The sequence below is a fragment of the Tursiops truncatus genome, chromosome 21, assembly GCF_011762595.2.
Source record: "Tursiops truncatus isolate mTurTru1 chromosome 21, mTurTru1.mat.Y, whole genome shotgun sequence".
Lineage (NCBI taxonomy): Eukaryota > Metazoa > Chordata > Mammalia > Artiodactyla > Delphinidae > Tursiops > Tursiops truncatus.
In genome coordinates this window covers 6372472-6391586 of record NC_047054.1, presented here as the reverse complement: position 1 = coordinate 6391586, position 19115 = coordinate 6372472, and the positions used below count along the sequence as shown (strand labels likewise).

Below are 19115 nucleotides of genomic sequence, written 5' to 3'. Positions count from 1 at the left end.
CAATGTTGGTGGGAATATAAGAATTCCATAGTGGTACAGCCATTATGGAAAACAGAATGGAGGTACCTCAAAAGATTAAAAAAAGAACTACCGTATGATCGAGCAATCCCACTCCTGGGTATATATCCAAAAAAATAAAATTACTATCTTGAGGAGACATCTGCATTCCCATGTTCATTCACAGCAGCCAAGATACGGAAACAACCTAAGTGTGCGTTGACAGATGAATAGATAAAGAAAATGTGGTGTACAGAGACACACACACACACAAAATGGAATTTTTTCAGCCTTAAAAAAGAAGGAAATCCTGTTCTTTGCAACAACATGGATGAACCTCAAGGGCATTATGCTAAGTGAAATACGCTTGACACAGAAAGACAAACACTGCATGGTCTCACTTATATGTGGAATCTAAAAAGGCTGAATTCATAGAACCAGAGGGTAGAGTGGTAGTTCCCAGGGCTGGGAGTTGGGGGAAATGGGGAGATTCAGTTACAAGATGAATAAATTCTGGAGATGTAGTGTACAGTATGGTGACTATACTTAATACTAACATATTGCGTTCTTGAAATTTGCTGAAAGAGTAGATTTTAAGTGTTCTACCATAAAAAGAATACGGTAACTATGTGCTGTACACGTATAGTAAGGCATCGCATTGTACACCTTAAATATATACAGTTTTTATTTGTCAATCATACCTCAATAAAGCCAGAAAACAAAATAATACTAATTTATTATCTAAATCATTCTGGAGGCCAGCAGTTCAAAATGGGTCTCACTGGACTAAAGTCAAGGTGGCAGTGCACTGAGGTCCTTAGGGAGATTCCGAGGGAGAATCCATTCTCTTGCCTTTTCCAGTTTCTGGAGGTTTACTGCCCTCCTAGCTCACGACTTCTTTCTGTCTGCAAGGCCAGCAGTGGCCGGTCTGTCTCCTTCGTGCTGGCCGTGTCTGTGGTTCTGACTCTTCTGCCTCCCTCTTTCCTGTCCTTGTGATCACGTGATCGCATTGCCCCCACCCCCCCACCTGGCGTTCTACGATCAGCCCTTACCCTGAGGTCCAGTGGCTGGTAGTCTTAAATCCCCCTTTGCCGTAACCTGCCCTATTCACAGGTTCCGAGCATTAGGAGCTGGACGTTTGGGGGAGGGGCCGTTATTCTGCCTGCCACGCCCGTGTGCATCTGTGTGATTTTATCACTTTTCTGATCATACATAGGGCACTTGCATAATTAAATAATATACTCTTTGAGGAAAGAGATACTTTGTATCTTCCACATTTTTGTATTCTTTCCTCTGTAAATGTGCAATGGAATTTTTAATGGGTTGAATGTTTCTGATTATAAATGTAGAAAACTTTGTAAAGAAGTTATACTGTGCTAGATTGGTTTAATTTGGGAGACAGAAGGCAGAGAGGAACCATCTTATTTATATTCTGTGCATCTCAGTATGAAATAGCTTTTTATTTAAAGAGAAAGCAAGTAATTAAAAGATGTCTAGCTAATCAAAACTTATTACGTTCTGAGATATTATTTCTGTATAAATGCGCCTGCTTTGGAACTCTTCAGTAAACTAGTAGAATTTTTAAAAACCAGCGGGAGAGGAAACAACATGTTTGAAGAGCTGCCACACAGGGCTTGATATTCTCACATATTTCCTTTAATCCTCACAGCAACCCTGAGTCTTCATTTGGGAGTGAGAAACTGAGGTTCACTTAAAAAGTAAATTAACTTTTCCTAAGCATGGAGAAAAGGCTGTTTTTAGTAGAAAATCATCAGTTCAATAGTTGGTTACAATTTGAATATATTTTAAACTCTTAAATAGCTCTTTTCTTTTCGAGTAGACTGTTAATGTGAAATATAGCCTGCTAATTTTCCGGTAGGGGCCAAAGTGCGTGTGTTTAAAGTGGTATGTCACATCTTGAATATAGATTTTTCTTATGTGGAAGGTCATCACTAAAGAAAAACAGACTCTGGTTCCTTCCAAATGAAAATTTAGCAGAATAAAAGAGTTATATGAACAGTAGCAAAAATCTTTTGCATAATTTCATTGGTTTGTGACAGTTTGTCAGTTTTTTCCTGTCCTCATTGCTTCCCTGTCCTTGAGCAGGGATTTCACTTATATTTTCCTTAATTGAGAAGCAGGTCCAGAAATGTCAGTCCCTGTGGCCATTCTTCTCTTGCCCTAGTGCGCTACTTTTAGTCCCTCCACTTCCTCTGCTATCACCTTCTCTATTTCCAGGGGAACTAAAGAAGGGAGCAGCCTTTTGGTCAGCAATTTGAAAGCCGTAGCAAGGAAGTTATCAGATGAGAACACCTCTGTTGTCCTGGGCTCTCATTCCTGAGAGAAGCAGAACTGCTTTGTCTCATGGCCTTTGGAGGGAGTTATTGAGAAGGCAACACACCAAGCTGGTGGCAGGGAAGGCAGGTCCCCTCGGTCAGGGTGATTAGCTACTCATGTCACGTTGTTCTTCTTCCCACCAGATGCACCATCGCAGATTTCTAAAGCAGATCTGTTTTCACTGTAACAGCAAATGGCAACGTTATTTTGCACCAGGCACCATACTGAGTAGACTATATGACTTACCACCTTTTTTTTTTTTTTCTTAAGAAGCGATATGAGTTTAATTACTCTGGAAACAGTCACCCCCCAAATGATGCCTGAACCTGAAAGGTACATAAAAATGACCAAAAATATCTTAAAATAATAGAGCTGAAGGTTAATTGTCGTTTTTCCCTCAGAGCAAGTGTGTGTTCAGCTGGACAGTAAATTACAAACCATGTCAAACCATGTTAAGGCAGATGATAAATCTGGTTGCATTTGTTATGACTCCCGGGCAAGTGACCTTGTGGGAGCAGGGCATTCTTCCTCCCAGCTGTGTGGTCAGTCGGCCCAGGACGGGGCAGCCCTGGAGGCAGCAGGTGGAGACCAGGCCCTGCCTGTCTGGCCACTGCTCGTCCTGCTGACCCTCTGTGACTGAAGTGGACACAGCGCCCTGGCCCTTGTTGACATCACTGATGCACACCCACTGCCCGTCGACCGACTCCTTCCACAGGGTCACCTTGAGGCGGCCTTGTCTCCCCTTGAGGCGGCCAGGATGTTGGCTGTGATGGGCTGGCTCCCGTGCCATACAACATCACTGAACTTGTGCAGCAGTTTGGGGGACCACGCACTGCCCGAGGCACCATCACAGGCCCGGATGAACACTGGACCATCCTGGGAGCAGCTGGCAATGGTGCTGGTGGGCAGGCCGATGGAGGGGGCCCAGGCCACATCTCAAACCCAGTCAGTGTGCGCTTCCAACTTCTGCCCTTCCTTCCACTGCCGCCCTCCTCCTCCGTCCACGGTTTGATGAGGTTGTCACAGCCAGCTAATGCAAACTTCTTGATGTAGTTGGGCTTCTGCCCAGATGGCTGGTCTGTGAGGCTTCCAGGTCTGACAGCAGGGGCCCAGCAGACGGCATTGCAGCCAATAGTGTGAGCATTGTTGGTCTTCTTCACTTCCCACCGACCCAACCTGGTGTAAGTCAGCAGAGAAATGGCCCCATCCGAGCTCCCACAGGCTAGGATCGGGCCGTAGTCATGGGGGGCCCAGCACACAGAGTTTACTGAGGAGTCGTGTCCCGTGAGCTCATGCGTCTTCTCCCAGGTGCCATTTTCCTCTTTCCGGTCGTAGGAGCAGGATGCCAGGACATTGCCATGCATGGGGTGGGCCCAGGCCACTCGCCACACAGGACCCTCATGACGCCTGAGGTCGGCGACGAGGATCTTTCCTCCGCTGAGCACGTCGAAGGTCTTGACGGGCCTGTCGTCAGATGAGCAGGTTGCCCGGCGCGTGCCGCGGTGGTCCGCCTGGGCATCTCGCTGCAGAGGGAGGGCTGCTCCGGAAGCCTGCGGAAATCACGCCCTCATGGGGCGTGTCCGCAGTGGTAATGACTGACGCCACGGTCACGGCAGCTCCAGGCCTTGGACATGGCAGGTCCCAGCGGCGCGTCGACTTACCACCTTCTGTCGTTGTAACATCCCAGTGAGGCGTAGGTGCCACTGTTGCTTCATTTTATAGATGAGGAAACTTAGGTGCAGAGAGGAGGAGGTCATCCAGGGCCACAGGGCCTGTGAGGGGAGAGTCGGGATTGAAGTCAGTTATTCATACTGCTCTGTGCTTTCTCTAGTGACAGTCTTTGTAAATACAATTTCCCATAGAAGACCACCTACTCTGGCGTAATGGCCATAAAATAGCTTTATTTATTGTTTAGCCAGTGACCTTAATAATTTAATAATAATTCATTGTGTGACTGTCATATTTTACTTTTTTAATGTAACTTTTATTCTGTGTAATGATTAGTTTCTTTTAAAGTTTGGAACCCATTCGCTGACTTGTGGAAGATAGTAATGGGCTTTGGCCTGTTTGTTTATTGAGATGTAATTCACATACTGTGAAATTCACCATCCTAAAGCATGTCATTCAGTGGTTTTCCACGTATTGGCCAAGTTGTGCAGCCGTCACCACTATGTAATTCCAGAACATCTTCATCACCCCAAGGAGCCTGTGCCTCTTAGCAGTCGCTCCCTGCTTGCTCCTCTTCCCATCCTGCGCCTAGAAAATCTGTACAACTTGTGTGGTCTAATTTTGCTTCATGCCATTCTTCCACTTCCACATTGAGTTACATTGGCTTTTTCTTAGTCCTGCAGCGCCCCAGCTCTTCCCCAGCTGAGAGTCTGCACACAGTGCGTCTTCCATCCGGTGGCTCCCTCGCTCTCTTTTACTGAAGTACTGTTGGTGAGGTGTGATTGACGTGCAGTAGGCTGCAGACGGTTACTGTGCAGAATTTGATGAGTGTTGGTGTCTGTATACAAACCGTTGCCACAGGCGAGATACTGCCCATATCCACAAGCTCCAAAGGCGTCCTTGTGCCTCTGTGCCTGCTCCGTCTCAAGGCAGTCGCTGAGCTGCTTTCTGTCACTATGGATTAGTTTGTACTTTTCAGAACTTTATATAAATGGAATCATACAGTTTGTACTCTTTGTTTGGGAGTGAGTTGGGCTTCTTCCACTTAGCATAATCATTTTGAGATTCCTCCAGTCATTGTATGTATCAATAGCTTGTTTCTTTTTACTGCTGCTGAGCAGCCTTGAATAGAACTGGTGAGGGTGGGCGTCCTTGCCTTGTTCCTTGTCTGCTGGGGAAAACACCTGTTCTTTTATCATTCTTTAGGCCTTAGACCCATCATCCATTCTAGTTTCCCTCGTGTCATTTTCTTTCATATCACCTTGTTCTTTTTCTTCGTAGTCACATAGTGTGTAATTATATATTTGTATTTGTTTAGTGTACTTTTTTCTCACTTGTCTCCAAAGACCATATTGTTTTGTTACTCTGTATATAGCACCTGGCACATAATAGGTGTACAAGAAATATTTCTTGAATGAACCCTGCATGAATAGTTCTTTCTTACTTTCTTGCTAACCGTCAGTGTTTTGTTGTGTTTTTTTTTTGCGGTACGCGGGCCTCTCACTGCTGTGGCCTGTCCTGCTGCGGAGCACAGGCTCCGGACGCGCAGGCTCAGCGGCCATGGCTCACGGGCCCAGCCGCTCCACGGCATGTGGGATCTTCCCGGACCGGGGCACGAACCCGTGTCCCCTGCATCAGCAGGCGGACTCTCAACCACTGCGCCACCAGGGAAGCCCCCGTCAGTGTTTTTTGAGTAAAACATCTGAGAGACAGAAAATAATACCACATGAGTTATTAACCATTCCAATCATGAATTGTTTTATTTATCAATGATTGAGTGAAAAGCTAATAACCTTCACTAATTGCTTTCATGGCTTTGAATACAAACTTCACTAATTTAAAATGTTTTCTCATGAGAATGAATTTGTGGTTTTGGGAACTAATTTTAGTATTTTTCTTCTGGCTCCTGGAACATCATAAGGAATTCTTAATTAAAAAAATTTTTTTACCCAGTTTTCTACATTTTTTGACCACTCTGAGAAGATAACCAAACACAACCTATTAATTTCTAAGTTAGGCAAAGATAGTAGCTTCTAAAAATTATATATGCAGATGGATAAAAAGCTTCTGCATTTGCATGGAAGTTGAAAACACAAAATTGCAGAGCCACCATTATACCAGCTTTTCAGGTTAAACTTTGGAAGAGAATGATCATATGTTTATCTAATGAAAAAATTCAGATTTTCACATAGGTTCATTTATATCTATGTGAAAATCATAGATCATTCAGATAAAAGAATATTTCTGTGCTGGACATCTAGGTAGATGGTCTTACCTGGGATCTGGTAAGGATGGATAAAATGAGCATACTTTTCTCTCATGAGCTCCTTAAGTTTAGACTAATTGATTACTTAGTAAACATCCAGCTTGATTTATAACTCATTTATAATTGCATTGTTTTAATTTATGAGGCCACTTGTAAATTGAGTCATTTAAATGCATTAAGGGAGTCTTATAAAATAAGAATACTGTGTGAATCTTTTGAAATATGAACATCTATTACCTTTTATATTGTGGAAATTTATATAGTTATGTATATAACTATATATCTCATCCCTCAAATGAGATGTACTTAGGGACCCTGATGTCTAAAATTTACACGTTTTCTTTTTATTTATTTATTCATTTTATTTATTTATTTTGGCTGTTCTGGGTCTTCGTTGCCACGTGTGGGCTTTTCTCTAGTTGCGGCGAGCAGGGGCTACTCTTCGTTGCGGTGTGCAAGCTTCTCATCGCGGTGGCTTCTCTTGTTGCAGAGCACGGGCTCTAGGCGCATGGGCTTCAGCAGTTGTGGCGCATGGGCTCAGTAGTTGTTGCTCGTGGGCTCTAGAGCGCAGGCTCAGTAGTTGTGGCGCACGGGCTTAGTTGCTCCGCAGTATGTGGGATCTTCCTGGACCAGGGCTTGAACCCATGTCCCACGCATTGGCAGGCGGATTCTTAACCACTGCGCCACCAGGGAAGCCCTAAAATGTACACCTTTTCAAAAGTCATTTTGCAGAATCTTAGGGGGAAGAAAACCTCTTTCGTTGATGAATTGAGGCTTTGTATGAGTCATTTATGGCCAGTTTTTAAATTAGTGAATATCTGCATGTAATTAGAAATGTTGGATTCTTAATGACTGACCTACAAATGAATGTAGGACTGTATTTCACATATAGTCTGTTAATATTAAGACTTAATTGAATTTGTGCATTTTGGTGGTTCTGCTTGAAATGAAGGTCATAGGTAATTGAATATACTTTTTTTTTCCCCACCATGGGAAATACTCTTAGAATTAATAGGGTTAGCATTGATAAGTTAACAGCAACAATAAAAACACTCACATAAAACAAACCAAATTTTCTTTATGGCTTCACAGATGTATCTTGTGATTTTTCCAGAGGGAACAAGGTATAATCCAGAACTAACAAAGGTCATTTCAGCTAGTCAGACGTTTGCTGCTCAAGAAGGTAAGTAAAACATTACCTGTATTTGAAAATAAAAATTTTAAAGATAATGACATTTTAAATTTTTGTTCCTAGAGAAGATATTTATGTTTTACGACAGATGAAATGAATGAATGTTTTTATTCCTTGAATGAATGTCTGTATTATTTCTTAGGAAATGAAGTTTCTTCTCATTAATTCATATGTATGTTATTCCATATGTCTGAGAGATTAAATTCAAGTGCTTCCTACAGTACGTATTTTGGTGCCGTGGATTTAGGCAAAATCTATCTGGGCACGTGATTATTTAGATGGAACCTTTTTCTGCAGTCTGGGTTCTGTGTGATGGACAGAGTTTCTATTTTGTAGGTTGACAGACCTAGATTGGAATCCAGATTCTGACATTTATTAGCAGTGTGGCTGCAAGCTGCCTGATGTGACTGAGCATGAGTTTGCTCGTCTCTTAAAAAAGATCTGTGGATTCTGCATCCATGGATTCAATCAACCACAGATGGAAAATATCTGAAATACATTTTTTTCAGGAAGTTCCAAAAAGAAAAACTTGAAATTGCCATGCTGGCAACTATTTACAAAGCATTTACGTTGCACTTACAACTATTTACGTAGCATTTGTGTTGTATCGGTTATTAGAAGAAATCCAGAGCTGATTTAAAGCATACAGGAGGATATGTGCAAATACTAGGCCATTTTATAGAAGGGGCTTGAGCATCTGTGGATTTTGGTGTCCAAGGGGTGGAGTTGGGATTGGGGCTAGTCTTAGAAGCAATCCCCTGTGGATACCAAGGGGTATGCCTAAGTCTGTAAGAATTAAAGTAGAAGATATGTGAAGTTCCTACTGGAGAATATTACACACAGTTAGTTCACAGTTCTTAAAAGCTATTAATGTCCCCAATAATGAGAATGTTCTTAACATCATATTTTAGAAAATTGGATAACTGATACACCAATAAGCTATACAATTTAACCAAATTGGCTGTGTTCTCAAAGGTGTCTCTAAAGATTGACCGTGGATTAGCACGTGGTCTGCCTACTTTGATCAGCAGCGCTACCTGAACAGATGCCCTGTTGCAGCGCTCTGCCAGGGCCTCTGAGGTTATGAGAGCCTGCTGCAAGGGTGGTACTGTTCTGTGTCTGCTCTGACCCATGTGGTAGTGATCATTCGAAATGTGGCTGGTGCATCAGAGGAAATGCATGTTTAATTCTAGCTGGTTTGAGTCAACTCATCATGATCTGAGACGGAATTCTCCCCCTAGACTTCCATCTGGCTAGTCTCCATTTTCCTCCTACCCTCTGGTGCTTCCCGCTTAGTCTCCTTTCTAGCCTCCTCTTCTGCTTCATTCTTTCCTGTTTCATGTTATTTCTGGTGTCTGACTTTGGTCTTTTTCATTTATTTCACTTTCTGTGTTTTTCATGGTGGCCTTCATCTAAAGTCCAGAGCTGTCGCCACCATTTATTTCACTGCAGATGACTCACAAAAAGCTCTCTCCCATCCGCACCTCTCTGCCTGACTCAAGACCTGTATTCACAGTGGCCCAGCGGAGAGCTTCACCTGATTGACTCAAAGGCATGTCCCAAACTTGGTGTGTCAGATACAGTATTTACCTTTCCACTCATACGCTCTGTCAGCTGGGCCTCTCTCTTCAAGGTTCCTTCCGCTTTTCTTTACAGAATATACACGTATCCCTCTTGAACTAGTATTTAGTCTTAGATGAACATTACCACTAGTTTTGGGCTGCATTCCCAAGCACATATTAATTCATATAACCTTAGGCAGGTTACTTTATTTTTTTTGGTCTATTTCCTTATTTGTAAATCAGGAATCATAATATCTCCTTCATAGGGCTTTTGTGAGATTCAGTGACATAATGTTTATAGAAAGCCTGGTATGTAATATATATTTACTAAGTCATTACTGCTAACTTAGAAAATGGAGGAGAGGTACCACCACAGGTAAATCTATTAATAATGGCAAAAATTGATAGCCGATCCTGAGGGATAAAACAGAAGGGCTAATAAAATTGGATGTAAGAACTCCAGTCATTACCATTTGGAGCTATTATGTAAAAGGCAAGCAAGGCTATGTCTTGTAACCACATTCCTTTAAGAAATATTTATTACAAAGCAGATATGAGTCATTATCCAATCGAGGATAGATAAGAACACACGTATATGATGTACAAAGAGATGAGATGTGAGAAGTACAGATAACACTCCGTGGGAGTTGAAGGAAAAGAGAACTAGTGACACACAGGGTGTCTGGACGACTGCCAAGAGGAGGTGACGTCGGAAATGTAGAATTAGGGCCGACACGTATGGGGAAGGGAGGGAATTCTAGATATAAGAAATAACAATAGCAAAGACATGGAGTTAAGAGCAAAGAGTTTGATGTCTTCAAGCAAAAGATGAGTGAGGGAGAGCTGTGTGAGTTCAGTGCATCAGGCTGGCGTGAGTATCAGTCACGGAAGGCGGCGAATTTTAGGCTTCGTGGTCTGGACGTCACTGCAGAGTTGAATGGAAGTCATTGAACAGTATTCTTTGTAATTAGTTCATTATGTTTTATTTAAGAAATCACAGTCTTAATTCCATTTTTCTAAAAGCATGTTCTATAACTGAGCCCACAAGATATTTTGGGGAAAAAAAGGGTTTCATGTCCAAACGGGTTTAGAAAATGTTGCATTTTATATCCTTTCCTTAGGGAGTTATAGTTCACGTTTGTGTATTAGTCTCAGAAAAGTACTGTTGTGAAAATGTCTTATTTTGTTTAAGGAACCGTTTTCTAGATTTGTATAAGAAAACAATGATCTAAAATGGTTACACAAAATTTGGGGTTTTCATGAAGTAAATTTTTATGGTTTCAGAAAATTGCGGCTCTCCTGAATTATTCCTTCTCTAATGATTCTAGGTTGCTGAGCCCTGACTTTAACAAAATATATATTTTACTCTTTGAAGCTTAAAATAGTTTATAGATGAATTAGTTTGAGACTCTTCATAAAAACTTGAGTTATGAAGGCTATAAACTATATAAATTTTCAGTTACACTTGTGTGTCACCTCTTATATCCACTTAAATTCTGTTTAGGAATTACAATTTTATGTTAGATGAGATGAAAGGGAAACAATAAACTTAATATTTGGGGATTTTTTTCCTGTTACTTTTCATGTGTCTTGTAAAATCTGATGCATTTTGTTGTCATTAAATAATCAACTACATCTTGGAACACGTGTTTTCAATGAGTTGAACAGAGAGCTGAACTCTGGAGAAGTTGACCTAGAGTGCTTTAAGTCCTCACAGACTGTGCTGATTTCATTTTTGATTTCTAACATGTAACACATTCTGCTAAGGTGGTACAACTAGCCATAATGTCTTCTAGGAGTTTATAATTTAATAGGAGAGAAAAACATGATTGTATTTGTTATCTATTGAGGTGTAACATATTATTCCGTACCTAATGGCTTAAAATGACAAACATTTATTATCTCACGGTCTCTGTGGGTCAGATGTGTTTAGCTGGTGGCTTCGCGCTCAGGGTCGGTCTGAGGCTGCAGTCAAGGTGTCCGCCGGGGCCGTGGTCACATCCTGGCTTCCCTGGGGAGGAGCTGCCCCCGCGCTCATCACACGGCTGTCAACAGGCCTCGGGTCCTCTGTGGCTGTTGGCTGCAGAGTCCGTTTCTTGACACTTGAGCCTCTTCACAGAGCTCCTCACAACAGGACAGCTTGCTCCTCTAGAGCGATGGATCAGGGAGGGGCGGGGACAGGAAGAGGGAGAGGTAGTGACAGTGGGAGCATAGGGGAGGGTGAGCGAGACAAGCATGGTCTTCTCAGAACCTAACCTCAGAAGTGACACCCCGTCGCTTTTGCCATATTCTCTTCGTTAGAAACAGTTCACTGGGTCCAGCCCACACCCCAGGGGAGACTGCACAGGGGTGTGACTACAAAGAGGGCCGTGCTAGAGGCTGCCGACCTCAGTGGTGCTCAAGTAGGAGTTTTGCGTAAATAGTGACATCGCGCTAGACTGTGATGAGACACCGATGAGCAGAGTGCACTTGAGGTTAACTCAGTTCCAGATGCGGGTTCGGTGAGGCTTCCTGGGAGAGGAAGCATCTGGGCGGCTGTAAAGAGCCTCGCTGGAAGAGGCGTTGGTCGTGGGGAGGCTGCCTTTCAGTAGGAAAGGGTGGCACGAGCCCAGGAGCGCTGAGAGCTCTCTGCTGTCTCAAAGCACAGTCAGTGTGTGGGGCGTAGGGCAGAGTGAGAGCCTGGGGGGTTCCCGCTACTGGCAAAAAGGCCTGAGCGGGGCTCCGCAGGGGCAGTTGAGGTCCTCACAGTAGTAACCAGATGTCCAGAAACTAGTACGCTGTTTTCAACACCTTCGCCTCTTACAACCCTTTTATAATGCGTGATGGACTAATTCATTAAATATATTAAGCAAGTCAGAATTAGCCCTGGACATTTTATTGTATCTTGTCACGGGCCAGATCACTAGTTGTTGTTGAGGTATAATAAGTTTGCATGATGGAATGAGTATAATCCCAGATTACTGTCTGTGTGGAGAATAACATAGAATTATTGTGTGTTTTGGCTTTGAAGGACTAATGATTTCTTTTGTACAATGTATGTGTGTGTGTGTGTGTGTGTGTGTGTGTGTGTGTGTGTGTGTCCTACTATTTAAATATTGGTGTACTTTTTTCAGTTGGGTAAGACAAATGGTTATTTGCAAATAGATTTATTTACTGTGTTATGTTTACGCAGATTTGTCGTTTCAGTCCAGGTTTTAGGGCCTGTGTTAGTCACCTCGGGCTGCCGTAACAAGCCACCACAGGCTGAGTGGCTTAAACAGCAGGCATTTATTTTCTCCCAGTTCTGGAGGCTGGATGTCCAAGACCAAGGTACCAGCAGGGTTGGTTTCTCTTGAGGCCTCTCTTCCTGGCCTGTAGGCAGCCACCTTCTTGCTGTGTCCTCACATGACCTTTCCTCTGTGGGCTCGCTCACAGAGCGAGGTCTCAGGCATCCCTTCCTCTTTTTATAAGGACATCAGTCCTGTTGGACTAGAGCCCCACCTTTATGACCTCATTTAACCTGAATTACCTCCCTAAAGACCCTTTGGGGTTAGGGCTTCAAAATGAATTAGTGGGGCAGGGGTGGGGTGGGGACAGGGACAGACACTTCAGTCCATAACAGGGCCTTAAATTATTTTTCTATATGTAATTACATTTAATACTAATATTTCTTAATTTATCATTTTAAAAACAATGTATATAAATACATTATATAAATATTATTACCTTTTAAATTTAATAGCTTATATATAGCTACTAAAAGTTACTTATTTTTTAAAATGCACACTAATTTTGTAATGCTAAAACAAGTACTTTTTTTTTTTTTTTTTTTTGCTGTATGCGGGCCTCTCACTGTTGTGGCCTCTCCCGTTGCGGAGCACAGGCTCCGGATGCGCAGGCTCAGCGGCCATGGCCATGGCTCACGGGCCCAGCCGCTCCACGGCATGTGGGATCCTCCCGGACCAGGGCATAAACCCGTGTCCCCTGCATCGGCAGGCGGACTCTCAACCGCTGTGCCACCAGGGAAGCCCTAAAACAAGTACTTTTAAGTAATTCTTAAAATAGCATAATAATGATATATACTGTAGGTTTTTAAATTCTGTAACTGGGAAAACTTGCTATCTATTAGAAATATATTTTCTTGTAACTATAAAGGTAATTATTTCCCACCACACATAAAGGAAATTGATTTGTGAACAGTATAGGTAGAAAAAGTGTTTCCTGTTTTCTTTCCTCTTAGGTCACAACTAAATGACATTGCTTGAAAATAAAAACAAATGAACTTGTTTATCCAGCTGCTAAGCTAATTTTTCTTCAGGAAAATTGAAACTTAGTAGGACTTGTTAGTCTGTGATATGTTTTGCTTCAAAACATTATTAATTTTGCTCCTAAAGTACACCTTCATTTGAATCTGACTTGATAAACAAATAGAAAAACAAACCAAAATGAACCTTTTTAATTTAGATTTTTAAAATTTGATACTTGTTTACATGTTAAGTCATTATACCATATACCATTGACGGTGATGGCCGGTTTAAGAGGGAGGAGTGGTGGGTGTGGGTGTGTCTGTTTGTCTGTCTTATAAACCCTAAATATTTCAAGCCCCTGGATAACACTATTTCCTAGAAGTATATGTTGCTTCAAAAAAATACTAACCACAAAATATGTTCATTTATTATTAGAGTTGTTGTTTAAGGTACGTCTGTGTTAGAGCGTCATGAATTCTTAATATTGTCCACTTCAAAGGTTGTCAGATTAATGATCTCTAAATTCCATTCTCACTTGAAACTAAATGTTAGTCATTCCTTTAAAAAAGACTTACTCATATTTCCAAATAAATTAGTCAAGATTTTGTTTAACTACAACCAACCTCTCCAGGACAAACATTAAGATTTTGAGAAGTTTGAAATATCGGTAGAGTCTTCAAGAAACTACTAAGCAAGGTATATATTGAAGGCTGCTCAATTTTGGGAATTGAGCAATCCCTCAATCCCCTACATTTAGGGAAAAGAGAGTTGTTTTTTCAGAAATGCTAACGTAGAACTTGTCATTTCAGAAAACTATGGTAAAACATTTAGTAAGGAAAGCTTCAACATAATATGTAAATATAATAGAATTATATGGTATAACAGTATTATAGAAATGTAAATAAAATAGTATAAAAGAGTACTATACAGTATAATAGTATTAAATAAATATAAAGAAAATAATATGGCAGGTAAAAATGATCTTTTTGTGTTTCTAAATTGTTTATTTTGTTAAGTAACCAATTAGATTATTTTAATTTAAATCCAACGGCCTATCACACAGTGACCTCTTCCTCTTCTGACGTCCCGAGGAAGTTCATTTTCGGCCCGTTGTTGAGCGTTATTGCTGTTTTGTGTCGTTGCGCGTCTGTTAATCTTTGCAGCGATTTGTAGAATGCTCTTGTTCCTAGAAAGGCCACAAAGTAAATCTCATGGATCTCAATTACTGTTGAGTCAGAGATCATAGATGGTTCGGGATATACAAACAGAAAAGAATTATATTGGAAAACCACACTCGAACCTTATATTCCCAGTCTAGAATGTTTTGTTCTTGTATGCTGGTCATTTTTGAAAAAGAACAGGAGTGAACAAAGGGAGTTGAGAAGGCTTTCAAATTATATTTGTAGTGATATAGTCACCATCCTCCTCCACCGTCTAAATCGCAGCCGTAGTTATTTCACTTCTCGATCCTCTGGCCTCTTGCTTCCTTTTTCTGTAGCGTGGCTCCCGCTGGCACCGCTCAGGTCGCAGTCTCAGGGGAACGGCGGCAGCAGGGAGCAGTGCTTGTAGATCTGGAAGAACTCGGTGGGGGAGACCAGGTCACCTGTCACAACATTCCTGTGGGGCTTTGGACATCGTAAACATTCAGGGATTTTGAGAGCTTTGGTTTGCCTCTTTGAGGTCATTTCCATACCATTTACTTAAAAAATTTTTTTTTTTTTTTTTTTGCGGTACGCGGGCCTCTCACTGTTGTGGCCTCTCCCATTGCGGAGCACAGGCTCCGGACGCGCAGGCTCAGCGGCCATGGCTCATGGGCCCAGCTGCTCCATGGCACGTGGGATCTTCCTGGACTGGGGCACGAACCCGTGTCCCCTGCATCGGCAGGCGGACTCTCAACCACTGCGCCACCAGGGAAGCCCTACTTAAAAATTTTACCAGAATAAATACTGCTGTTTACTCCTCCTGCCTTTTCACAGTCCTTTCAGCTGCCCTTTTGCGAATTCTTGATCCACTCAAGCCCGGTCTGAACTCTCAGTCAGCAGTTCCCAGATTGGTGCCGGAACCAGCAACATCAGCATTGTCCAGAAACTGGCATGAAATCCAGATTCTCAGGATCCACCCCAGACCCACTGCCTCAGAAGCTCTGGGGCTGAGGCTCAGCCTTGCAGATGACCCTGAGGCATCCCAAAGTTTTAGAACCACTGGTCCAAGCGAGATTAGTTGTGTGCTCAACAGGCTAGTTGGGTCAGATTCTGGTGTTTTAACTAGAACATGTGGATCTATTATTTATTGGTAAACTTTCATTTTATTCTTGTTTCATTAAGAAAAAGAAAAAAAATAATAGCAGTTACTTACCCATTGTAGGGAACAGACATGGGGAATAGGGAAGGGGCTTTCCATCTGGGTCCTGTAAACTTCAGGTACTGCTTTCCTAATTTAAATCTTTCTCAGTTATGTGAGGTGTTTCATTTGAACTCATTTTCCTTAGAAGCGTTTTAGATATTTGGCTAGGAAAATTGGCATCTTATGTATCTTAATCTTCCCCCTGCAGCTATTAAAGTGAGCTCAGAAGTGGTTTTTACCACAGCAGCCAGCAGGATGATAGACATAAACTTTTAGAACTCTAGTAGTAGAAGACAGAAATTTTAGTGACACACCTATAATGGCAAAACGGATACCTAGAATTTTCATGTTATTGAGCAAGTTATATTATTGATCAAGATCTTTGTAGTTTTAAAACTCTTTAGGATTTGTGGAATTCAGCTTTCATCCTTTGAATAACACTGCCTATTGTATAGGTTTAAGGGTCCTTTCAAAACATAAAAGCAAAAGGATTTTTTTTGGTAGACTTCACTCAGTAGAAGTTATTAGTATGTCTGGAACATCATATAAACAAATTTAAGTGGCAAATGGCAAGCTAATATTTGTAATATAAGGCATATTAATAAACTTAGTATAGAAAGAGATCTTGCTAATTAGTAAGAAAAAGACAAATGAAATAATGGGGAAAAGGACATGAATAGGAAATTTAAGAGATATGAATGATCCACACCAGTGAACAAATGTCCTTCCTCCCTAATAATCAAGGTAATACAAATTAAATGCGCATTGTGAGACCAGCTTTTGAAGGCCAACCTGGCAAACATTAAAAAAGAAAGTTACTGCCCAGTATTGGCCCAGGTTTGGTGGAAAAGACACACTTCTCTTTCTGCTGGGCGCTAAGACGACATACTTGTTTCCCGTGGTGCTGTGACAGATTGCCACAGATGTGTCCTCTTACAGTGCCGGCAGCCGGGAGTGTGAAATGGTCTCACGGGCTGAAATCAGTGTGGGCATAACTAGTTCTGTTCGTAGGCTCTCAGTGAAAGTCCGTTTTCTTGCACAGGATCCAGTGATGGTTTAATGCTCTGCGTTTATAGTCTTGAAATTGCACTGGGTCCTGCAGATTATGTAGCTGGTTCTGCCTCTACCTCTTCCTTGCTGTTCCTTCCTCTGAAGCTTTTTCTTTTTTGGCTTAATTCTGACCTGTCTTTCCTTGGCCCTGCTGTAACTCTGAAGGCCTTCGGGAGCTCTCCTGTGTCTCCTGGCCCTGCACTCTGCTCCCCCCACCTTGTACTTCCCGTCCCCTGGCCTTTTGACAGTCCTTAGCTGTCAGTAACCCGGCTTTTTCTACCTTCTCAGCAACTGGGAACGTGATAAAAATCCATGCTGATTGCCATCTGCAACCAATCCACACCATCAAATCTCAGCTGAGCCAATTACGCTGTGTTTAGCGATTCTTTATTTTTCTCTTTTTGACTATCTGTTCTGTTTTTCAGATTTCCCCCCTCACATCTCAAGGTTTCTCTGCCTTGAAGAAGTTATGTTACTCTGACAAGATTGTATCATACAATCATATTTATCTCTGTTTCAAAGTCTTAATGTGGCTGCTTCAGCAGTTGCCTTTTGCTCGCATTACCTCCACACTGTTCCCCCGGTTCACAAGCACAGCCTGTTTCTCACATGGATGGATCGTGTGTGTGTGTGAGTGTGCACGTATACCCCACCTAAGGCTTTGCTGTTGTCTCTGTCCTTTTCTTTGGCGCTAGAGAAGTGTGGGCCCCGTGCATGCTCACATTTACTCCACCCAGCCTCCAGAAGCTAATCCCAGTGAGCTCTGACTCAACGGAGCGTCACGTCACTTTGGTCACTTGTCGTATTTGTTAATGTGCACGTAACATACAAAGTCATTACTTATGCTCGCCTTGTCATCTCTCCCTTTAGTATTCTCAGTCGCTGCCGTTACTTCAGTTGTCATGTCTAGTCAGATGATTCCCAAATGTTTACTTCTGCCATTTTATAGACCATATTTTCAACTACTTGTAGAGGGTTCTCTCCAACTTCAGCTTCAGCGCCCCAACTGGACTCACCTTTTCCTTGTTAGCTGCCTCGTGCTCTGCCACTTGTGCTCTTTCTGCACGATGGGTATCCGCACACACGCTGACACGCACACACCCTCCGCCGCGCTTCCTCATGCCCATCTCTTCCTATTGATGGCCCAGCCTCGTCCATGTCTGCTAGGGCAGAAGCCTCGTTACTTTTTACTCCGTTTTTTTTTTTAACTGCCACATTTAATTTTTGCTGAATCGATGTATATTTGGTTTTTTGAACATCACTTGACTACATTTTCTCTTTCCAGTTGCACTACTTCAGTCCTAATTCAGGACCTCATTGCCTATGACCTGATGTCCTAAACTATTTCTGAAACCTAAACCGTGCTTCTTAGCACCTAGATATTATTTCTCCTTTGGCCTAAAATCCATGGAGTCCCACAGACCAACATAAGTACATCCGCCCATCGTTCTAAAGCCTTCAGCAGTGTCGCCCGGTGCACTTAGCAGTCTTAACTCCTTACTGGCTCTGGACATGTGCTCCACAGACCTTCCACATCCTGCCTCTCTTCCTTCATTCATCCGCTAGGCTTTCCCCCACTTTCTACCCTACTAGCCTCCATCCTGGCCTCGCTCCAACGTGCTGTTTTTCCTGAAGCCTTTACCAGTAAGTTATGAGTGAGTGACAGTATCTTTAAGTGTGAGTAATATTTTTATATTCTGAGGATATTTTTAATCTCTTAAGACATTCTACCGTGTACTATAGCTATTTATTTTATTGTCTCATTAACCTCTAACCTACATGTTTATAATTTTAGAGTAGTATCTTGTTAATAATTACTGAATAAGAAAGTACTGAACAAGACATTATAAAGTCTTGTGAGCTGTGTGACTTTGAGCAAATGATTTTATCCCTCTGAACCTTGGTTACTTAATTAGTGGGAGTAAAGTGAGATGATAATACGTATGTGTGTGTGCATGTGCATATATATTATATATATATAGATATATATATATAAAATGTAGAATCCCCTGCATGGATCAATAAAGATTTTCTGTCCAATGAGTATCATTCATTTATGTTTCCAATATATAATACTAACAACACAATTTCAGTTATACCAAGCATCACTATAATGGCCCTCGGGGAGAAGCTTGGTCAAAAGGCAAGGTAGAGTATCGTTAGTACCAACTAGAAGTTCAGGAGGTCTAGAGATGGAAACAAGGCCAGCAGATACTAGAACAGGCTAGATATTGACCAGAAGCAGTTTAATTAGCTACCATTTTCCTACTTAGGGCTCAGGGGTTTTCTCTTCCGTAGAGGCAGAGGCAGTCCTCAGTATGGTGAGCTCGAGCCCAAGCAGTTAATTATAAATGCCTGTTATCTGGCTCTCTCTGTACTGAAACTCTAATTGGTCTCTATAGTGTTATTATGAAATTGGTTTTATTTTTTATTTCATATTTATTTATTTTTGGTCGCGTTGGATCTTCATTGCT

General features: G+C 42.0%; 1 protein-coding gene and 1 pseudogene across 4 annotated transcripts in view; one reads left to right on the top strand and one right to left on the bottom strand.

Annotated features, from left to right (window-relative positions):
- Positions 1-19115, top strand: part of AGPAT5 (1-acylglycerol-3-phosphate O-acyltransferase 5) — a 62651-nt gene that overhangs the window by 29837 nt on the left and 13699 nt on the right. For all 4 annotated transcript variants that reach the window (XM_019921453.3, XM_019921450.3, XM_019921449.3 and 1 more), the window contains one exon: positions 7361-7451. In XM_019921453.3, coding sequence (XP_019777012.1) covers positions 7361-7451 — 91 coding nt within the window. The remainder of the gene's footprint in view (positions 1-7360; positions 7452-19115) is intronic.
- LOC109547630 (protein SEC13 homolog pseudogene) lies at positions 2777-4091 on the bottom strand (annotated as a pseudogene).